The sequence below is a fragment of the Equus przewalskii genome, chromosome 16 (genome assembly GCF_037783145.1).
Source record: "Equus przewalskii isolate Varuska chromosome 16, EquPr2, whole genome shotgun sequence".
Classification (NCBI taxonomy): Eukaryota; Metazoa; Chordata; class Mammalia; order Perissodactyla; family Equidae; genus Equus; species Equus przewalskii.
Genome location: NC_091846.1, coordinates 67,784,306 through 67,802,996, shown reverse-complemented (window position 1 = coordinate 67,802,996; position 18,691 = coordinate 67,784,306). Strand labels below are relative to the sequence as shown.

Below are 18,691 nucleotides of genomic sequence, written 5' to 3'. Positions count from 1 at the left end.
GATCTGAGGATGTTGCTGAGCGCCCTCCAGTGCACAGGGCAGCCCCCACGACAGAGGGTTATCCAGCCTCAAATGTTAGTAGTGCCCAGGATGAGGAATCCTGAGGTAGCCCACGGGGAGTGCTTTGCCTGCAGCCTTCACAGCCCGTCTTTCACTTTCCGGAGCCAATCCGTTTGGTCCCTTTTGAACGTTTCTTATTTTAGGATTGGTGGTGGTAGAAATGCTTATTTGGGATCATGACTGATGGTAGGTTTAGGAGACCTTTTCTGCCTGTGTTGAGTGTGTGTCCTGCATTGGAGGCGTGGTGCTACACTGTGCTCCCTGATGCAGCACAGGTGGCGTGTCTGCACCTGAGGACTCTGCTGAGTCTGAGATATGTCCTTCCCTCTGTCCCTGGTTTTCATGATGTCCACAGCATCTCAACCCTCATCCGGTTTGTGAAGTAGGCCAAGTTTATTCTTAGCAGCCTTCTCTTCTGGTAGGAAAGAGAAACCAGCAGCTGGGGGTTATAGTTTGGGAATTCTAGCCAGGAAGGGAGAAGCAAAGCAGAACCCATACCTTTAGGGCTCAGTGGGATCATGGGAGAGTCAGACTAGAGAAAGTGAGAGAATGATTTGAGTTCAGAGGAAGGGAGCTGTGGAGAAGAATGAAAGTGTTACAGGGAAGGCGACAGATTGAGTGATGGGGTCACTGGTGGGACTGGGGGTCACCCATGGAAAGGGAGATCACTGGTGGGACTGGGAAGTGGTGGGTGAACAGAGCACGTGCTGGCAAGGCTGTGCTTGGACGGAGGATGAGGTGGACCTCTTTCTCTGAGGCGAGAGGAAGAGTGAGGAAGAGTGACGACGCATGCTTGGGCCCGGGGACTGGAGCAGGGAGATGGATACCCTGCATGAGTGTCCCCAGAGGAGCCGCCTGTGAGCTGTGACTGCACCAGGCAGGCCAGGCAGGCTGTCTCCCGGCAGCATGCTCTGCCATGCAGAAGCCTGTGGGCTTTAGAGCTTGGTGCGTCCCGGGCGTGGAGAGAAGGTAGAAATGAGATGAGGAGACAGATGGGTACGTGCTTGGGAAGGGCTAGTTCAGCCAGCCACAGAGTTTGGAATTTACACTGGAATGTAGTAGAAGCTATCAGTTATTTTAAAACCAGCGATTTGTTTTGTTTTAAGAGAAAGGAGGTGCCTTCTCTGCGTGAATGACCTGTGGACACCTTTGTCAACCTGCCCAAACTTGTCATACCCTCTGTACCTCCTTCCTCCGGGGCTGCCTGTCAGTGGATGGCATTGCCAGGTGTTCCTTTGAGTGAGACCCAGCCTGGAAGTTGCGTTGACATCCCTGTGCACCACCAAGTCCTGTCACTTCTGCCTCCCACGCCTAGCCAGATGACGCCACGGCCACCTCCGCCTCCCCAGTAGCCTTTCGCCACTCTGTCTGGCCCCTTCTCCACACACATTCACCGCTTACTCCAAAATGAGTGTCTGCTCCAGTATCCTTTGGTGACTTTGAGGAGAATGTGACTTCCCTGCCATGTTTAACCCAGGCTGCAAGATCGGCTTTCCTCTGCCGCTTTGCTTCAGGTCACTCTCTGCCTGGGACCCCTCCTTGTGCCCTCCCTCTGTTAGGTCCTTGATCCCGCCTCTTTGCTGCCTTCCAGCTTCACTCCTGCTGTTGTGCTGGCTGACCTGCACTTCTCCCCCTCGTCCTCTCCCTCTGCCTCTCCCCCAATCTCAGTGCCTAGTCAGCATTTGGGTTCATCTTAAAAGACATTTGGTTCTGACTCTGAGGTCCGGCAGGTCCCTGCTTACCCTCTCATGGCACCCACCCGCGACAGTTCTAGCTGGTTGAACAATCGTTGGAGGTCTGTCTTCTACTCTAGAAGGCAGGTGCTCAGTCTGCTTCTTGTAGCCGCCTGGTGCCTGGCCCCTCAGCCTGGAGGGAGTGGCCGCTGGCCGCAGAGAGCGCAGGAGCTGGTGAAGGTGATGACTCCACATCTAGAGGGCTGTCCCCACTTTCCAGGCTGACTTCTCCGACTCCCAGAGTGAGCGGCACACCCAGTGATGTTGCAAAGCAAGTTCAGCTGAGAGGTGGCAACCATTGGAACCTTTCATGATACAATTTACATTCCGTGATGAGTGGTTCTGGTGGAACTGGGAACAAAAACACATTAGTCATGGGACCTTGTCAGGGTATTTAAAAAGTGATGGGCTGAATAAAGGACCCATTGCTGTTTTCCTCAGTGCCCCCGAATCTGGTGGACCTCGTGTTTGGATAGTGTTCATACCCCAGCACGTCTAGTATCAGGAATGAGCTAGATAAAAGGAGAGGTGGAGCTCTTCACTCCATCTTCTCCAGGAAGGCGAAGCCTTTACGATGAGGGGGGCAGGTAGCCTTTCAGCTGGGAGCACCTGGTTTGCCAGTTGTTCTGCTGTTGCTTAAATGCCCCTGAGGGGCTAGGAGCACATGGGAAAATGGGTCGCCATCGCTGTTATGACTTTCTGAAAGGAGAAGGCAATGTTTAAAGGGTTATTTTGTTTCCTTGGTGCTTAGTTACCTGCTGGGCTGACCCTGAAGGGATTTAGAAGCATGGAGCTTTGGAATGGTTGGCAGGTGTGGCCACTTTATGTCTGGCTGACTCAGGAAGCGTGTGGTGAGTCTCTGAGTCAGCCAGGATTGTCTGCCAGGGTGTCCCACCTGCACAGCCAGCTACAGAGGGGATGGAGGTGGAGCTTAGCTCACTGTTAGCAAACTGGCCCTTAACACCTGTAAAAGAAAAGGGCTGGGGGCTGGGTCAAACAGTGCCATAAAAAGGGGACCAGGAAGAGAAATATGATGTTCCCAGTTCCTTATAGAAAAACAGTTTAAATTTCCCGTGTCATCCAAAATGGTGTTAGCCTTTCTCTGGAATAGCTAGAAGACAGGGTGCTTCAGGAATGCCTACAAGGAGCAACACGGCTGTTCCCCAGGAGCAAGTGTATGGAAATCTGCCATTGGGCGTGCTTGTGAAATGAAAGCAAGGTTGGAGAATACTCTTTCTTTTTTTTCTTTTATTGAGTTAATGATAGCTTACAATCTTGTGAAATTTCAGTTGTACATTAATGTTTGTCATTCGTGTTGTAGGTGCACCACTTCACCCTTTGTGCCCACCCCCAACCCCACCTTTCCCCTGGTATCCACTAAACTGTTCTTAGTCCATAATTTTAAATTCCTCATATGAGTGGAGTCATACACAGATTATCCTTCTCTCGCTGGCTTGAGAATACTCTTTCTGATAGGGTGTTCTCTGGAAATCAGAGACAGGATGATCGAGCCTCTTCAAGGCAGGTGCCCATAACTGGGTAGTTATTGAGTGAGGAGGATGTTTGTATGTATAATGTGGATCCCAAATACCTCATTTAAGGCTCCTGTGCTTTTTCCAATCTCCACTGAAATTGTCTTCGTCATATTAGTAGTCGAGGGCATTTGAAAGCTTGAGGAAGTGTTCTATATGCAGTAAATCTCGGAGTGTTTGTTTAGACTAGTCACAGAATTGACTCTAGATGTCAGGGTTTATTTTAAGTTTTAGAAGGACTTTATTTTACAGATGTGGTGCATGTATCAGTGCCTCCCCGAAGTCTAGAAGCCGACCCTTCCCTGACAGCAGAGCCTCCTAATTCACCTTTCCCGAGCTTGACCAGAGCTTGACCACGGTGGCACTGTCCCTGGGCACTTAGTTTGCTGTTGGTGGGAAACACAGACACGTAAATCTAAAACCAAAATCAGACCAATAGGTGCTTGAAAGTTTGTGACAAGTGAAAGATGCACAGAGAGTATGGGGGAGGGAAGCAGGTGAGGTTTTCCTGACAGAAGAAACTGCTGAGGCGAAAAGGCTGAAACTGCGCCATGTTCCAGAAGAGCAAGCTCAGAGTTAGCGTTCTAGAACCACAGGGTGCGATGGGGCCTGTGGGAGGGGTCTTCCTTGGGGATGTTCTGAAGAGCGCGGGCTCCGTTCTCTCCGAAAGGTACCATGGAGCCATGGCAAGGTTTTGTTTCCTTATCTTTTCTCTTTTGATGTGTATGAAATCTACCATAAAATATTGAGTTAGCAATGAAGCGTGTTGACGTCAGTACACCCAGGAATTCAGGTAGTGGATCAGAACACCACTGGGGCTGTGACAGGTTATCCGCCACCACTGTGACTGCAGGGCTATCCACCACCACCACTGTGACTGCGGGGTTGTCCACCACCACTGTGACTGCGGGGTTGTCCACCACCACTGTGACTAAGGGGTTATCTGCCACCCATATTACTGACAAGTTACTTACCACTGATACTGTGATGGGTTATCCACGTCGCTAGCTGTCGTTCTTGCTTCCTGGCTGTGGGTCAGGCACTTGGCTAGGCGCTCAGTCAGAAGCTTAGAGAGGAAGTCTCTTCCCAGGTCCCTCAGGTTGTAAGGAGGGGTCAGGATTCCAGCCCTGGTCTGGCTCATCCCCAAGCTGGACCACCACACAGACACCCGCTCATGGAGAGCAGTGTGGATATTTGCTTGCTTGCATGTTAGTTTTCAAGGGAGTGGAACTTTTGGATTTGTGTTTTAAAAGAACTCTGGAAGTCATGGGGGCTGAATGGCTCAAGAGAGACAAAGGGAAAAGACAGAGAGTTGATGCTGGTGAGGCGTGGTCTGAGAGGACACCAGACGCAAGGCTTAGACTAACTGGGCCTGCTTTCCTGGAAAGTTCCCTGTACAGAGTACGGTAGCCTTTGGGGTGTCTGAAATTGGCTGCCTTTCCACAAAACGAGGGAGTGAAGGAAAGGCTGCACTAGCCCTCCCAACCTGGGAAGCACTGCCTTCCCTCTGCTCGCAGGGACTGAAGGTCAGACACTGTATGGCTCAGAGCTGCACCCAGAGGGAGGGAAGTGGTCTGTTCCCACCACTGTGTGCCCCGGGCGCCTCCTGGCTGACACCAGGGTGGGACGTTGTGACTGCTGCTGGCCTTAACTGGCTTTGGAGACCGATTCCCAAACCCTACTGTGCCTGGTATCACAACTGAGGTTGTTTACAAATGGACACCTCCTGGTCCCCCTTGAGGATTCTGGTTTACTGGGTCTGGAACACGCTGCCTGGAGGGTCTGCGGCAGGGGCCTGGGCCGGCTGTGCAAGCCCCCTCTGACAGGGCAGGTTTTCTTGCTCACAGTGCTCACCTGGATGCGCTTTTCTTGCTGTTATGTGTCTGTAAAATTTCCTCGTTCCAAAATAACAGTGAAAAATACCTTAGATATCATTTAAAATAATTTTTTCTGGGTTTGTTTTTTTAAAATAATTTTCCTCCTGTTTTTGTTTTCGTAGGATACTAAATTGTGGATAATCATGGAATACCTTGGTGGAGGCTCCGCACTGGATCTAGTAAGTGTTACGTCTGAAGCCTGATACGCGTCAAAGCTTTTCTCAGTAAATCTTGGTTGTAAAGAAAATTCTGATTTTATATCCATTTCTGTTTTCCTCTTAAGTTGCATGAAAAAGGGACTAAACTATTCCTTATATGTTTCTGTGTCTGATATGTTACCGAAAATTATAGGCCTACTTTTGAAACCAGTGTTATTGTTTCGTGAAACCAGTGACTCATTCACAGAAGCCGAGGAGGACCCAGCCTGTCAGTGTCTCACCAGAGACCAGTTTGGTGGTTTGTTTTCCAAAACTGGTGGTAACTTTTGTGGAGCTGTTACCCCATCATTGTTTCATATTTCAGGTAGTAACTTAGCTTCCAAAATATGCATGGAACATTTTCATTTCTAATTAATTAGAATTAGAATTTTTAAAAATTAAAATTTGATTTCAGGAGTAAGACAGGCAGGGTGTGATGGTTGCATTGCACCGTCCCGTGCTGAGGCTGTGGTCTGGTCAAGCAGGAGGGCGTACTTCCTTCCCTGGATGTGCCTGCAGAAGCCTTGCTGCCCCTCGCAGTGTGTTTATGGTGGGGCCGGACCTGCCCCAGGACTGTGTTTCCCACTGGCTGCCTCCTACGGTGCCATTAGTGTGCGCCAGCCCCATACAAGATGGTGGAAGCTAGGGATAGGATGACCTCCAAGTCATGGTCTGTGACTCGCTTCTCGTGATAGAATGTGGTTACATGTTGGCCTCTGACTTGAAGCTCAGAAGTAACCAGCATTGCTTAAGTTGTCCTTGAAACTTAGTATATGGAAAATAAATTTTTTAAAAAACTCCCACAGTTGTGCAACACTTGACATCTTGTCCTCACTGTGGTTATGAAGTGAAATCAATGCCATCAGCCCTCATTTCCTCCCCATCCTGTAAAAGCCAGGTTTTTGGGTGAATGGTGATTTCCCAGACAGGCTTAATCTATCATTTTAGTGTTAGAGGGTGGGTCCTGCCAGAGAGGAAGTTGTCAGATGATGGGTCTGTAGTTCGCGCTGCTCTCAGAGTGCAAGCTGAAAGAAGCCGGTGTATTTTAGTGGATATTGTCTATGCAGACTTTTTTTGTTAAGACAAGAAATACCCTTTGATTAAAAGATTTCTTTCTCACAGTAATCGTAGTAATTGGTAGTTTCTTGGGAAGGTAAAGCTTTAAAACTACATGTATCTCTAAAAGGCTTATGCACCCAATTGTAAAAAATTGCATAATGTTATATTTGACCAATTGCTTTTTTGGCCAAAATGGTGTTCAAAAGGAAATTTCAAGGAAAAAATTTAATATGGTATAAACAGTTATATTAAAATGGGAAAAGCAACAAAACAGCTGGATAAATTTTATGACTTGCTGTGCTTGTTTTCCGTAAATATACACATTACACAAAGAGCTTTTCATTTTTTTACTCTTTTGGGAAATACTACAGGAATGTAGAAAATTATCTTGTTTTGTGTAATTAGCTTGACTGTTATCTTAAGTGAGTTTCATTTGTGGAGTATGTAAAGTTGTTTGCAGGGACTCTTTTCCAAAACTGAGTCCTTCAGAGCAGCAATTCTAGTCTCCAGATGCTTTAGTTTATTCATTCTTAATGCCACAGTAATTTAATTTATTTAGTGATAGCTTTCTTTGGAGCTTTGAATTGAAGTCTGTGAAATTTTAGACATTACAGTTGGAAGGAAGTGTAGAACTCTCCATTTATTTAAAAAAAAATCCCATTTGCTGTGAGTCCTAGCAAACTGTCATCTGCCTTCCACATCAGTGTCCCTGGTGACAAGAACCTGACATCTCTTTTTGGATGCCCCTCATCATCTCATTTTAATTGATGAAGAAATGGAGACACTCAGAGGTTAGGTGCCCCAGCTAGCAAATACTGGACCTCATTGTGGCCAACTGCGGCTCCCTCTGACTTTGTCTTATCTCTTATCTCCTTTTTGTTGGCCTACCCCCAACCCTCAAAGAAGAGGACACACTTTAATAATGGGATACAAGTATTATTTTTTGAATGTTGGAAGTGATTAGGATTATTTTGAGAGGATCTATTACATGTTTGTAAAAGATTTTTAAAACCAGAATATTATTGTATATAAAAATTTGATAACCATGCAGCATTTGGGGCTTATTTTGAAACATTCTGCTTGCTTTTATTCAATCTTTCTCTCTGTTAAGAGGCTTAGTGCTAGTATGTTTATTTGTGACCTTGGAGGAGCCCGATATGTGAGGGGCCGTGGAGAGAAAGATGATGAGGTGTGTCTTGTTCAAGGAGAAAGGCTCTGCCGTTGCCCGGAGCATGAAAATCTCACCGGTTCTTTCTTCGCTTTCTTCTCTCTGGATTCATCCTTCCCCTTCATGCGCTCAGTAATTGTCTTAGCTCGGGCTGCTGTAACAGGTTACCGTAGACTGGGTGACTTAAGCAGCAAACATTTATGTCTCAGAGTTTTGGAGACTGTCCAAGATCAAGGCGCTGGCAGATCTGGTGTCTGTTGAGGGCCCACTGCCTGGCTTGTAGATAGTGTCTTGTATCCTCCCCTGAGGGAGGGCCGAGAGCCAGAGCAAACTGCCTGGCCTCTTCTTACAAGGGCACTAATCTAGTTCGTGAGGGTTCCACCCCTGTGACCTTGTCACCCCCAATGGCTCCACCTCTTAAAACCACCGCTTTGGGTGTTAGGATTTTAACACAAATTTTGGGTGGATGGGGAGACAGAAACATTCAGTCCGTAACAGTAATGAAAATTGTCTGAGTTTTCAGTCTACTCAGAGATATACAGCTGTGTCTCTGCAGCCCCTCCCAGTTCTTGACCATAAGCATATATGTTTTATATAGCTTGAATTGTGGCGTACATATTATTATTTTGTTTCGCCTTTTTCACTCTACATTGTGGTTATCATGTCTTTTTACTTAGGCTGTGAGACAGTTTAATTCCTTACATTGAATCTTAATGACACTTTTGCCTGGGACAGGAAGATGGCCATCCTGCGTCACTCAAGATTGCCTTTTAAGCATGTCTGATAGTTAATTTTTTCGCTTTTTTTGGATTCTGGAATTGAGGTTCCAGATGGAGGCAGGTCTAGCTTGGGATGTGGGACAGAGATAGAGTTGCCTGGATGTTCGTTTGTGGGAAGTGGTGGGGTATTTTGGATGTAGGTAGGTAATTGTCTGGGTGTCACAGTCCTTTCTTAATGTCCCTACCACTGAGCCTCCTGAGGTGCCAGCAACATCAACTGTCAGAGCTGAAGAGAACTGAAAATCTCGTTCCCTCTTCCCACTTTGCACATTCAGAGATGGCCCTAGAGACAGAAGTGACTATGCCCCAGGTAAGGATGGTTGGCTTCAAGACCAAGTCGAGAATCCTAGTATCTTTCTACGACAACATGATGTGTAAATAAATCTTGGGTCCCGCAGATCAGACAAAATGAAGGACACAGTGGAAAGGCTTTATTACTTCAAGTTAGGAATTAACCCAGATCTGTTTTTTGTAAATTACTGAGATGCCATCCTGTGGATGCACCTCTCAGTTCTCTTATCTGGGCGTGGCCATCTCTGTAGCTGCAGAAGATAAACTGATGGTGTTGGAGGGTATGTGTCCCTTGGAGCCCTCTCTTCCTCTTTTCTGGTGATGCGTGCTTTTTGACTTTTTTTGACCAAAAAATGCGCTTAATACCTTTACCTGTTATTGGAGTGTACAGTATGGAGGCTAGTGTGAAGCATAGACACAATATAGCTTAGTTATTAAGAGCCATGAATGCTAAAGTAAAATAGGCATATATTTTATTTTGAATCCACACATTTGAGTATGTTCAATCTGTTGGGTTTTTTTTTTTTAATTTAAAAGAAAATTAAATAATAAATTGAAATTACACGTTTGCAGGATCCCCAAGGCCGCTTTGAGGAAATACAGTTTGAAAACCACTTGTGTAAATAATTTCTCAAGTTCTGTCTGCTTCTAGGGTGCCATGAATTAGGAGTGTAATAGGTATCACACAGTTTTAAGACTTTATAACTTAAAATGTGATAGATTTTGGGTGAATTCATTTTTCATTCAGAAAATATTTGTTGTGTGCCTACTATGGGCCACATGCTGTTCTGGCTGTTTGGAGTTGTGCAATGAACGAGGCAGAAGAAAACCCCTACTCTGATGGAGCTATATTCTAGTGGGGGAGGACCCTCAGGTATATCCTATGTGGGAAAGTGCTACAAGGAAAGTAAAGAGAGTCAGGTGAAGTGGCAGAATTGGAGTGAGGATTGGCAACAGAGGGCCTGAGATTAAAGATTTTTTAGATGATTAAAAGATCAGTCAGGATCTAGGAGAATCTAAGGGACAGCCTTGGAATCTAATTAAGAAGGAACTATGCTACGTAAATTGGTCACTCAATCAGGCCGAGATGTTTGACAAACTTAAAAATGAATATGCAACATGGTTTTTAAAAAATGAGATGGCATATTCATTCGTGTTTAAGCTGAGCTGCTGTTGTGGTGGCCCCCAAACGAGGTATCTTGTCACACACAAGATAGAAACTTATTTCTCTGCCACATCTGGGGTCACTGGGCTTTGGTCCACATGGTCATCAGGGCCCTCCACTGGTGGGTCCTCTACCATCTGTAGCCCATGGCTTCCCGTGGTCTTCACTCCTTGTCCTCTCCAGCTGCCAGGGTTGCAAAGCCCAGACCAGGAGGAGGCACAGGTCACTTGTGCTCATCTTCCATTGACTTAGTCACGTGGCCAGGCTGGCTGCTGCAGAGGCTGACTCATGTGGTCTGTAGTTGGGTGACCATGTGCCTGGCTAGTAGTCTCTATTATAGAGCAAGAAGGGGGGAAGAGACTTGGGGGAGAGGGAATTAGAAGTCACCCAGAGATGAGATGCAGTCGGAATTTTTTCCTGAAATTCTTTGTTTTATAAAGATTATTTGCAGATCCCACAGTCTTCTTAATGATAGAGACCACTATGTTTATACTGCTTAGAAAATGGTTATGGTGGAGAATGCTAATATATTTTTCTGAGAACTTAGCTCAGCCTGGTCTTACCCACCGGTGGTATAGAGAACAACTGAGTACCTTTCATAGTGAATTGTGACACCGTGAAGGATCTCCCTACCCTGTGAATAGAGTATCTGTCTTTCTCCCCTTCCCCCACCGTCTCCCCATGGCATATAAATCATTGGTGGGTGGTGTTTGGGCCAGATGTGAAAGAGCATAACCATACATACATTAATCAGAGAGCCAGCCCTTAAATGATCCAAGGAAGGATTTTCAATTAGTTTTCCTCAGCTCTTATCTCCCTTTGATGATAACACCAGGCTGCTCTGCTGTTTCTTTCCAGAGACTTGATAATAGAAGGGAGGAGGTGGTCTAGCTGAATGTTACTGATTATCTGCTTGGGCGAAAATCTGCTGGAGGAGGAAATGGGACCTCCACTCTGTGATGTGATATTGAATGACTGGGTTATCCTTCTGTGTTCTGGTGTTGTGCATAAGAGAAAATACGCCAGCGTCTCTACCCTCCTCCCTCTTTTCCCTAGGTTATGAGAAAAGTGCGTTTTCCTCATTTTGAGTCTTAAAATTTCTACAGTCTCTGAATACTCAAAAATAGGTGTGGAGAAGGCAGACAAGAGAGGGTATCTACGTTATGTCCTTTGGGGTAGTAGTTTTGGTGTGTGTTTCTTGAAAATAAGACTTTTGGTCAGATAATTTTGGGAAAGGTTAGGTTCTTGCAACAAAGTGTGCAACATGTTGCCATAGTCTGAGGTAGTTTTTGGACAGTATCTTAATTAGAATTTGGGGTACCTCTTGGGAGGCCAGTTGACCCAAGTGCTGTGATTTTTCTCTCAACATATAAGGTAAAACTACAAGTGAGCAGCACACTCTCTTACATTTGTGTTCTGAATGTGAGAAAGTTGCTTGGTCATGGGTGTGTCCTGCTGCCAGACCAGCCAGAGTCCCACTGAGGCAGCCCCTGCCCGTCTCCCCCGGACTTTGTGGATTGTCTTGCGGGCTGCGTTGGCCTGTGATCAGAGGCCGCACCGCTTGCTGAGTGGAACCAGAAAGCTGTCATGAAGCTAGAAGCGGTGTCTTTGTTGCCCCCACCTTGGGCCCATAAACAGTTGTTCTGTTGCCATCATCCTGGCGAAGCCCCTGAGACACACGAGTAGGACTGTCTGCCCAAGAAAATGAACGTGCGTCAATCAGAACTCGGCCTTAGAAGGAGTATCCTAGTTCACTGCCTTTGGTTTAAAGCACATCTATCTTTTGAAAACTTACTCAGTGAATGTCACGGTGCTGTGTGTTCCTGTTGACTAAAGTCTGTGAATTTGGGTTATCATGGCATTCACTGTCAAGTCCGGAAACGTAATAACGGGGATCATCATTCAGATGAAAAATTAAATTATTAGAATTCTCCTCTTTCTGATGGTTCCATTATGAGTCCTTTAGGGAGTGTTAGGTGGTTTTGCTGAAGTAATTTATGTAATTATTAGTTGTGGTTGAATTCCCTGCTCTGCGAGTGACGGTGGACTTATTATCCAATTTGAACTGAGCTCTAGAACGTAATTTTTTCTTTTTAAAATGGAGATATGTGTGCTTGACGTTTCTTCCTTACATCATTGTATGATTATGAATATCAAGCAGTGTTAATTCCTTTGAGTTTCTCACAATATGTTTTCAGAGGCTGTTATTACTTCGTTTGGAATAACATATATATTGAATAACAAGAAACCCTAAATCATTAGGAATTCAGCACTTTGAGCTCCCTTCCCTCAAGTTTTAAAATTCAGATTTAAAAATTCTGGTGCAGGGTAGCCTCGGAAAGCAGTCGGCTTGCGGGCCTCTTTCTGACCTCTTGCATTTTGATAACGGTTACTATGTTTGGACAGAGCCAAGCTGCTCCGTGTCCTGCCTGGCAGGTACCGTGAGTCTCTGGACTAACATCCCTCCCAGCGCAGCTTGCCGGCGCGACGGGGCTGACCGTGGGCCTCCTCCTCGGCGCTGCTTTGGTTCTTAGCCAGCTTGGCTTCATTCAGCAAACTCGTTTTCTCTGGTTCTTTTTTTTGGGGGGGGTGGGCAGGGGGCCCTTTAAATAGGTTTTTATTGTTTGGGCAAAATGTTTTGGAGTGAAGAAGATTTTAAATTTTAATTGTTCTTGCCCATTTAACACAGGGATTGACTGTCTTATCATTTCAAACTTCTAAGATAATCATTTAACTAACTTTAATAATTTTTTTCTTATTAGTTAGAACCTGGCCCTTTAGATGAAACTCAGATTGCTACTATATTAAGAGAAATCCTGAAAGGACTTGATTATTTGCATTCGGAGAAGAAAATTCATAGAGACATTAAAGGTAAGAAAACGTTGTGTTTGCTCCTTTGGAACCCCTCAGGCGGGTAGCAAGGAGCTGTTGAGGCAAGCTGCTTCTCCCTGCAGCCTGCCCGGAGTGGGCTGGCCTTCGAGGCGAGTTTAACCCATAGCATCCCTTTGGTGCCTGGTGATCTCGCTGGGGAGAGAAGGCAGACGTTCCCCAAGTGATAGTGGACGGAACGACGCAGCAGGTAATGTCAGGAGGCGTCTTTGGTTTTATTTTCCAGCTGCCAACGTTCTGCTCTCGGAACATGGAGAGGTGAAGCTGGCTGACTTTGGAGTGGCGGGCCAGTTGACGGATACCCAGATAAAAAGAAATACCTTTGTGGGCACCCCTTTCTGGATGGCCCCCGAAGTCATTAAACAGTCTGCCTACGACTCAAAGGTAAGGCCGACGCTTCGTGTAGAGTTACCCCTTCTGTACTTTAACCTGACAGCTGTTCCTGTGGGAGTGAAGCTAGCACCCTGCAGTAGGTCCTGAAGGTAGTTCGCCGACCTCGTTTGAAAACAGGCTTCTTCTCTGTCTCCTGCTGCGTCGTTTAATACCCTTTATTTATCCAGTCCCTAGTTAGTGAGGTTTTTAGCTTAAACAATGTCTGGTGATGGTGGGGAACACCAAGGAGGAGTGTGTCTTGAAGGTGGGTGTGGAGGAACAGAGGACCACGGTGGCGAGATGGGTTCAGCCTGGCCCTGTTAAGATGTCCAGGTGGAGGTGTCCAGTGGAGGCATGCGGGGTCGGGTCCATAGAGAGACCAGCAAGTGCTGGTTGAAGCCCGAGTGGAGTGGATGAGGCAAGAGGGCCTTGGGCAGACTTTGAACCATATTTAAGGCATGGGTACAGAAAGGATCGCGTAAGAGAAATGGAGAGTCCACAGGAATATAAGAGCAGAATCCGGAAAGAATAAAGCTTGTGGTGCTCACACAGACTCTTCCTGTCCTTATTGTTAGTTCTCGGGAGTGTTACCTCAGAGACTCCTTACCAACTTGAGGCAAAATCGTAATGTCTTGTTTCCAGCCTCTTTTACCGGTCATGGGTGCACTCTCCCAGTTTTTCCTGTGTTCCTTATTCCCTGTTGCCCTTCAACTTACTTAAACTTTTTAATAATAGACTAAAAAACCTGGGGAGCCTGCCTCCTGGATCTCTGATTTCACTCCCGTCTCCCACAGGCCACACCCCTCACTAGCTTGCATGCAGTAAAATCTGCACATGGTCCACACAGGATTGGCTCTTCTGAGCCGGTATTTCTAGGCAAACAAAAATTTAACTCAGATACATTTATGTGCCAAACATGGTTTCTTTTCTTTAATGGAAATCTTCTCAGTATGCAGTGGACTTCCCACCTCACTAAACAGTGCACAGGCGGAGAGTGACTTTTCCTCGGGGCCTAAGGTCCCCCCTGCGAGCCATCGTTGTGCTGAGGCTGCAGGTGCACCTGGTTCAGCGTGCAGAGGTGGGCCTGGCTGGCTCACTGGGAGTTGTATGGTGGCCAGGACTTCCATAGGCATCCTGATGGCCTTAGTATTCAGTGGCTACTAAGTGACTGTTGAGTTTTCAAGGCCCAGGATAGCAGAGCTGTCTGGTCTTCGGCGTGTTTTATTGCTGTAAGTGCTCCGCCTGTGTTGTGGATGACCCCCATTAGCTGCTTGATGACCCCCACAGCTGCTTCTGAGCTCTGCAGCTGCTTTGGCTATTGGCCATTTTCCTGGGGTCCCATCATTTTAGGACTTGACAGGAACTTAATGTCTTCAGTCCATTCTCTCTATTTTAAGCTGAGGCCCATTTATCAAAGCTCATAGGTAGATTTTGGTAGGGCTATGCCTAGAATCCAAGTTTCTTAACTCATCAGATTACACTAGGCTGACTATTCTCCTCTCTTTTTTCTAGTAAATTAGCTGGTCAGCCACGGCACATGTGACTCAGGAGTCAGTTCCCACATTGTCGGTGTTACCCACCCCTGCTCACTCCACCCTCTTTCTTCAGGAGTTGTCCTGCTGGCCGAGGCCTTTCCCCTCTGCCTTGGCCCCTTGTGCAGGGCTTCTCTGGGGCAGGTGACCTCCATAAAGCTTTGCCACCTTCCTTCCTGGCGTTCTTATCAGGATCAACGTGCTCTCATCTGGTCAGTGGATGTTGTAGTATTCTTTTTCAGTAGATTAAAAGATGCTGCCTCCACCTCACAGGGAGTGCACACTTGGTTGCGGAGCTTGAGGGAGTGTCACATTTCTCCCTAACCTTCAACTGCTTTTCCTTTTACTCTGGCTTATGTCAGAGGCTAATTCTTTGATTTGCTTGGATCATACCCAACACCGCTCTTTACTAGAAATCATGTGTGAAAGAATATGTTTATCTGAAATTTGCTTCCCAGGTTTGTTGACTCAAGGGGTGTGGAAAGTGCAGATAAGGCTAATGTTAGTGTCTGAATCTTGAGGCTTATAAGAAGTGGGTTTCTGGAGGCTGAGGCCTTAGGGATAATCACACACACACACCCACTCACCCACATTAGTTGTGACACTGGGACAGCCACTTTTGTCATCAGCAATGCCTGACAGAGGGCCTTTTTCCGAGGTTGCTTTGTGGATATCTTTCCGGTGGCTGCCTCGCCTCTCAGGCCTGCCTGACAGGGCAGTTTATGTTCTTTGAGGGGTGCTGTAGCTATTGTGGCCACTGTGGTCTCCTGAGACACAAACTTATCTGGCTTCTTTCCAGTTCCCACTTCCATTCTTCCTTGCATGTACTTGTGAACATTTTTTCCACCAGTCTCTGCATTACAGGTCAGGAGCGCACAGCCGTCGGGTAGCAGAGTCTGTTACTATAATCAGGACAGCGGGCTCCCTCAGTTCTGTGTTTGGGTACGCACTCTGATTCTCGGAGGAAGGTCAGGTTGGGAAGAGGAGTGGAATGCACCTGCCTCATGAGCAAAAGGGACTATAAGCCATAATCTTATGTGTACGTCTAGAATCCTGTCTAACACAATAACCTTAGTATCTTTGACCCCTTGTCATTTGTCCTTGCTGCTTAGGTGTTCTGAATGTGTTTGCACATACAGGGTGCTTATGTTGATCTCAATTCTTAATTTAAGCCCAGTATTGCTAAGTGGTGATTGCCCATATGCCTTAAGAACCTTCATCATCTTCACCATCATCATCATCATTTTAAAGGTGATTTAGGGTAGCTTGGTTTGTAAGAAGCACCCAAACCTTGGAGATGGTGCCAAAGGAGATAACTCTGCTCCCCCACAGAGAAGCCTTTGTTTTCAATCCTAGACTAGGATCTTGGGCTAAAGAACTTAAATCTTTTTTTCCCTTTTCTTCATAAGATTGCTATGATGGTGTGTCAACATGTGGATTGTACTTGATTAAAGACATTGTCCCTTTCTCTGTATTCATTCATTCAGTCTTCGCTGTAGTGGCACCCAGTGCTGTGCTAAATAATTTACATTTTCTGTGAGTAATTGCACTGCTGGGTATCAGGTGCTGGATCAGGTGCTCTAACAGGTGTCGAGGAGTGCAGGCGAGCTGAGTGAGGGATGTCAGAGTGAGCTGGGGAAGGCTTCACAGACGTGCGGCTCTGCAGCCCCTCAAAGATGAGCAAAGGGCGTTCAGACCAAGTCCAGGGAAAGGAGAGTTGTGTTTGGTTTGTAGATTCTGGTGAAGGTGTGGTAGGAGATGAGGCCAGGGGATTGACTTGCCTGTTAACTGAAACAACATCCTGTAGTCGTGGAGAGGTTGGTGTCAGGATTCTCTTATAAATAACTTCGCTTTTTTGGTCTCAGAAGCAATATATACTCTTTAGTCTGGAAAATACTGGGGGGAACAAAAAGATGAAAAGAAAAACACCTGTAGACTTTCTACTCAAGCACAAGCTAAGTTATTTTGGTGTCCAGTCATCTCTGAAATAACTATTGGCAGTCTAACCATGGTGAAAAATGGAGATAGGTGATGCATTGATGGAAAAAAATAAAATTGGTAAAAATGAGTAAAAACATGGCACTATTAGCCCGTCAGTTGTTAGAATCTGCCCAGATAGCCTGTCCACTGCAGCACGCCACTGGCTCTCCCTGTGCCCATGCCAAGCCCACTGGTGTCTCCTGGTCCCTCTGCAGGATCAGGAATTACCCACAGTCCCAGCTGTGAGTAATGGGCGCTGGAAGTGGGGGAAGGAGGTGAGTGGGAAAAGCATCCAGCTTGGAGACTAACAGGCTTTATTTACCACGTAGTAATGGTTGGACCTTTTCAGATCAACCATGTATTGCTAGTTAGTGCTCATAAACGATTTTTATACCTCTAGATGCTGCTTATGGATGTGTTCCTACATAGTGCATCTAATTAAGTAGTTTATATTAAATCCATTTTGAGCTATGTTTTGACTAGTTATAACTGTGATTTAGGATTCTCCATGTTTTTTCGCCCCTCTTCCTCTTGATTATGGAGTTGACTGTGGTTCCTTCCAGAATATAGTCTATACATAAGCTTTTTATACCACTTACGTTGTATTGTGTCTGCAGATTTGTAGCCAGCTTGCTTTTACTTAATCAGCATGATATTGCAAGGATTTAGAATATTGTTGTATATTTGCACCACCCCACTTCCACTCCCCCGTCCCCACTGAGAAGAGTCCTTGATCATCAGTAACAGTCGTATGTTGTCACTTAGGAGCATACTACCTAGACTTTTCCACATAGGAGAAAATCTGTTCACTTTTCTCTAACTACCTAATTTCGTGTCCTTCCCAAATGACAGTAAAATGGATCTATTCTGATACCTGAGTTTTAATTGCTCTGGAAAATGGCTGCCCTTGCCCCACATAATTTAAAACCCAGACACATGTTCTAAATCTGATGCCATATTTCCTAGATGTAATAATAGACCAACTCAATTATATTTTGATTCTCTCTTAATGTCATTGTTGGGTACATGATACTTCAGTAAGTTAATGTGCTGTAGCAACTAAATCATTCTAAGGTTTAGTGTAAGTAATGCTGCTATTGAATGTTTTTGGCAGCATATACCATTTTCTAAATCTAAAATGTATTTTTTTAAGCTAGATTCCTAGAAGGGGAATTAATTGGTTTCAACAAGTTTGGATATCTTTATGGCTTTTGACATAATGCCAAATTGCTTGCCATTTATTCAAATGCCAGTCAGGGTTTCCACGTTAGTCAGAACGATGTTGGATGTGTGGAGAGGGAGCCTGCAGGCAGGAAGACACTTCAGAGCCCCCTACTGAAGTCCTGGGGAAAGAGCATAGCTCTGAGCTAAGCCAGGGCAGGAGGGATGGATGGGGACCCGGGGCTCCGAGAGGTCAGGAGCAGCACACCTGGCACCTGGTTGATTTTACAGGGGTCCAAAGAGGAGCTCCGAGGAGCCTGGGTGACACTCGGGCTCCTGGCTTGGCTGACGGGGAAAGGGTGCACGTTTTGTCTTGACGAGGCTCTGCTGGTGACCCTCCCGGGGGAAGCAGGCGAGTGCTGCCTGTGCCTCTTCTCTGAGGAGGAGATGCGTTACAAGTGGTGCTGGGGAGGCTGTTTCCTCAGTCGACTTTAGTTGGTCTGTCCTGGCGTGTGGAACAGGTGCCAGGTCCTCGAAGTCTTGCTGCCTGTCTGCTTATTGCCTGGCCTGGATCCTGATCACAAGCCCTCAGACCTCTGAGGGAAATGGGGGCAAGCTCATCCCATGACAGACTGCCCGCAGACACCATCATTGGCTGGAGCCTTCTAGTTATGGAGTGTGCTTAAGTGGTTACAGGATGCTGGGGGCCCGGAAGTGTGTCCATCAGAGGTCATCTGGATAAAGGCCCTGCGTCTGTACAGCCAGGAGGCACATTGGTGCTGAGCAGCAGGCTGTGCAAAGAGCAGCAATTCCAGTGAAATCCAGGAGGGCTGGAGTAGACAGACGTGGAATCATGCAAACTTTAGAAAGAGACCTGTTGTGTAAAGAGCTGCTGC

General features: G+C 46.3%; 1 protein-coding gene across 6 annotated transcripts in view; it reads left to right on the top strand.

The window, feature by feature from the left end:
- STK24 (serine/threonine kinase 24) overlaps positions 1 to 18,691 on the top strand; it is a 113,011-nt gene that overhangs the window by 79,168 nt on the left and 15,152 nt on the right. For all 6 annotated transcript variants that reach the window (XM_070579110.1, XM_070579109.1, XM_008516255.2 and 3 more), the window contains 3 exons: positions 5,325 to 5,381; positions 12,624 to 12,732; positions 12,977 to 13,134. In XM_070579110.1, the coding sequence (XP_070435211.1) occupies positions 5,325 to 5,381; positions 12,624 to 12,732; positions 12,977 to 13,134 (324 nt within the window). The remainder of the gene's footprint in view (positions 1 to 5,324; positions 5,382 to 12,623; positions 12,733 to 12,976; positions 13,135 to 18,691) is intronic.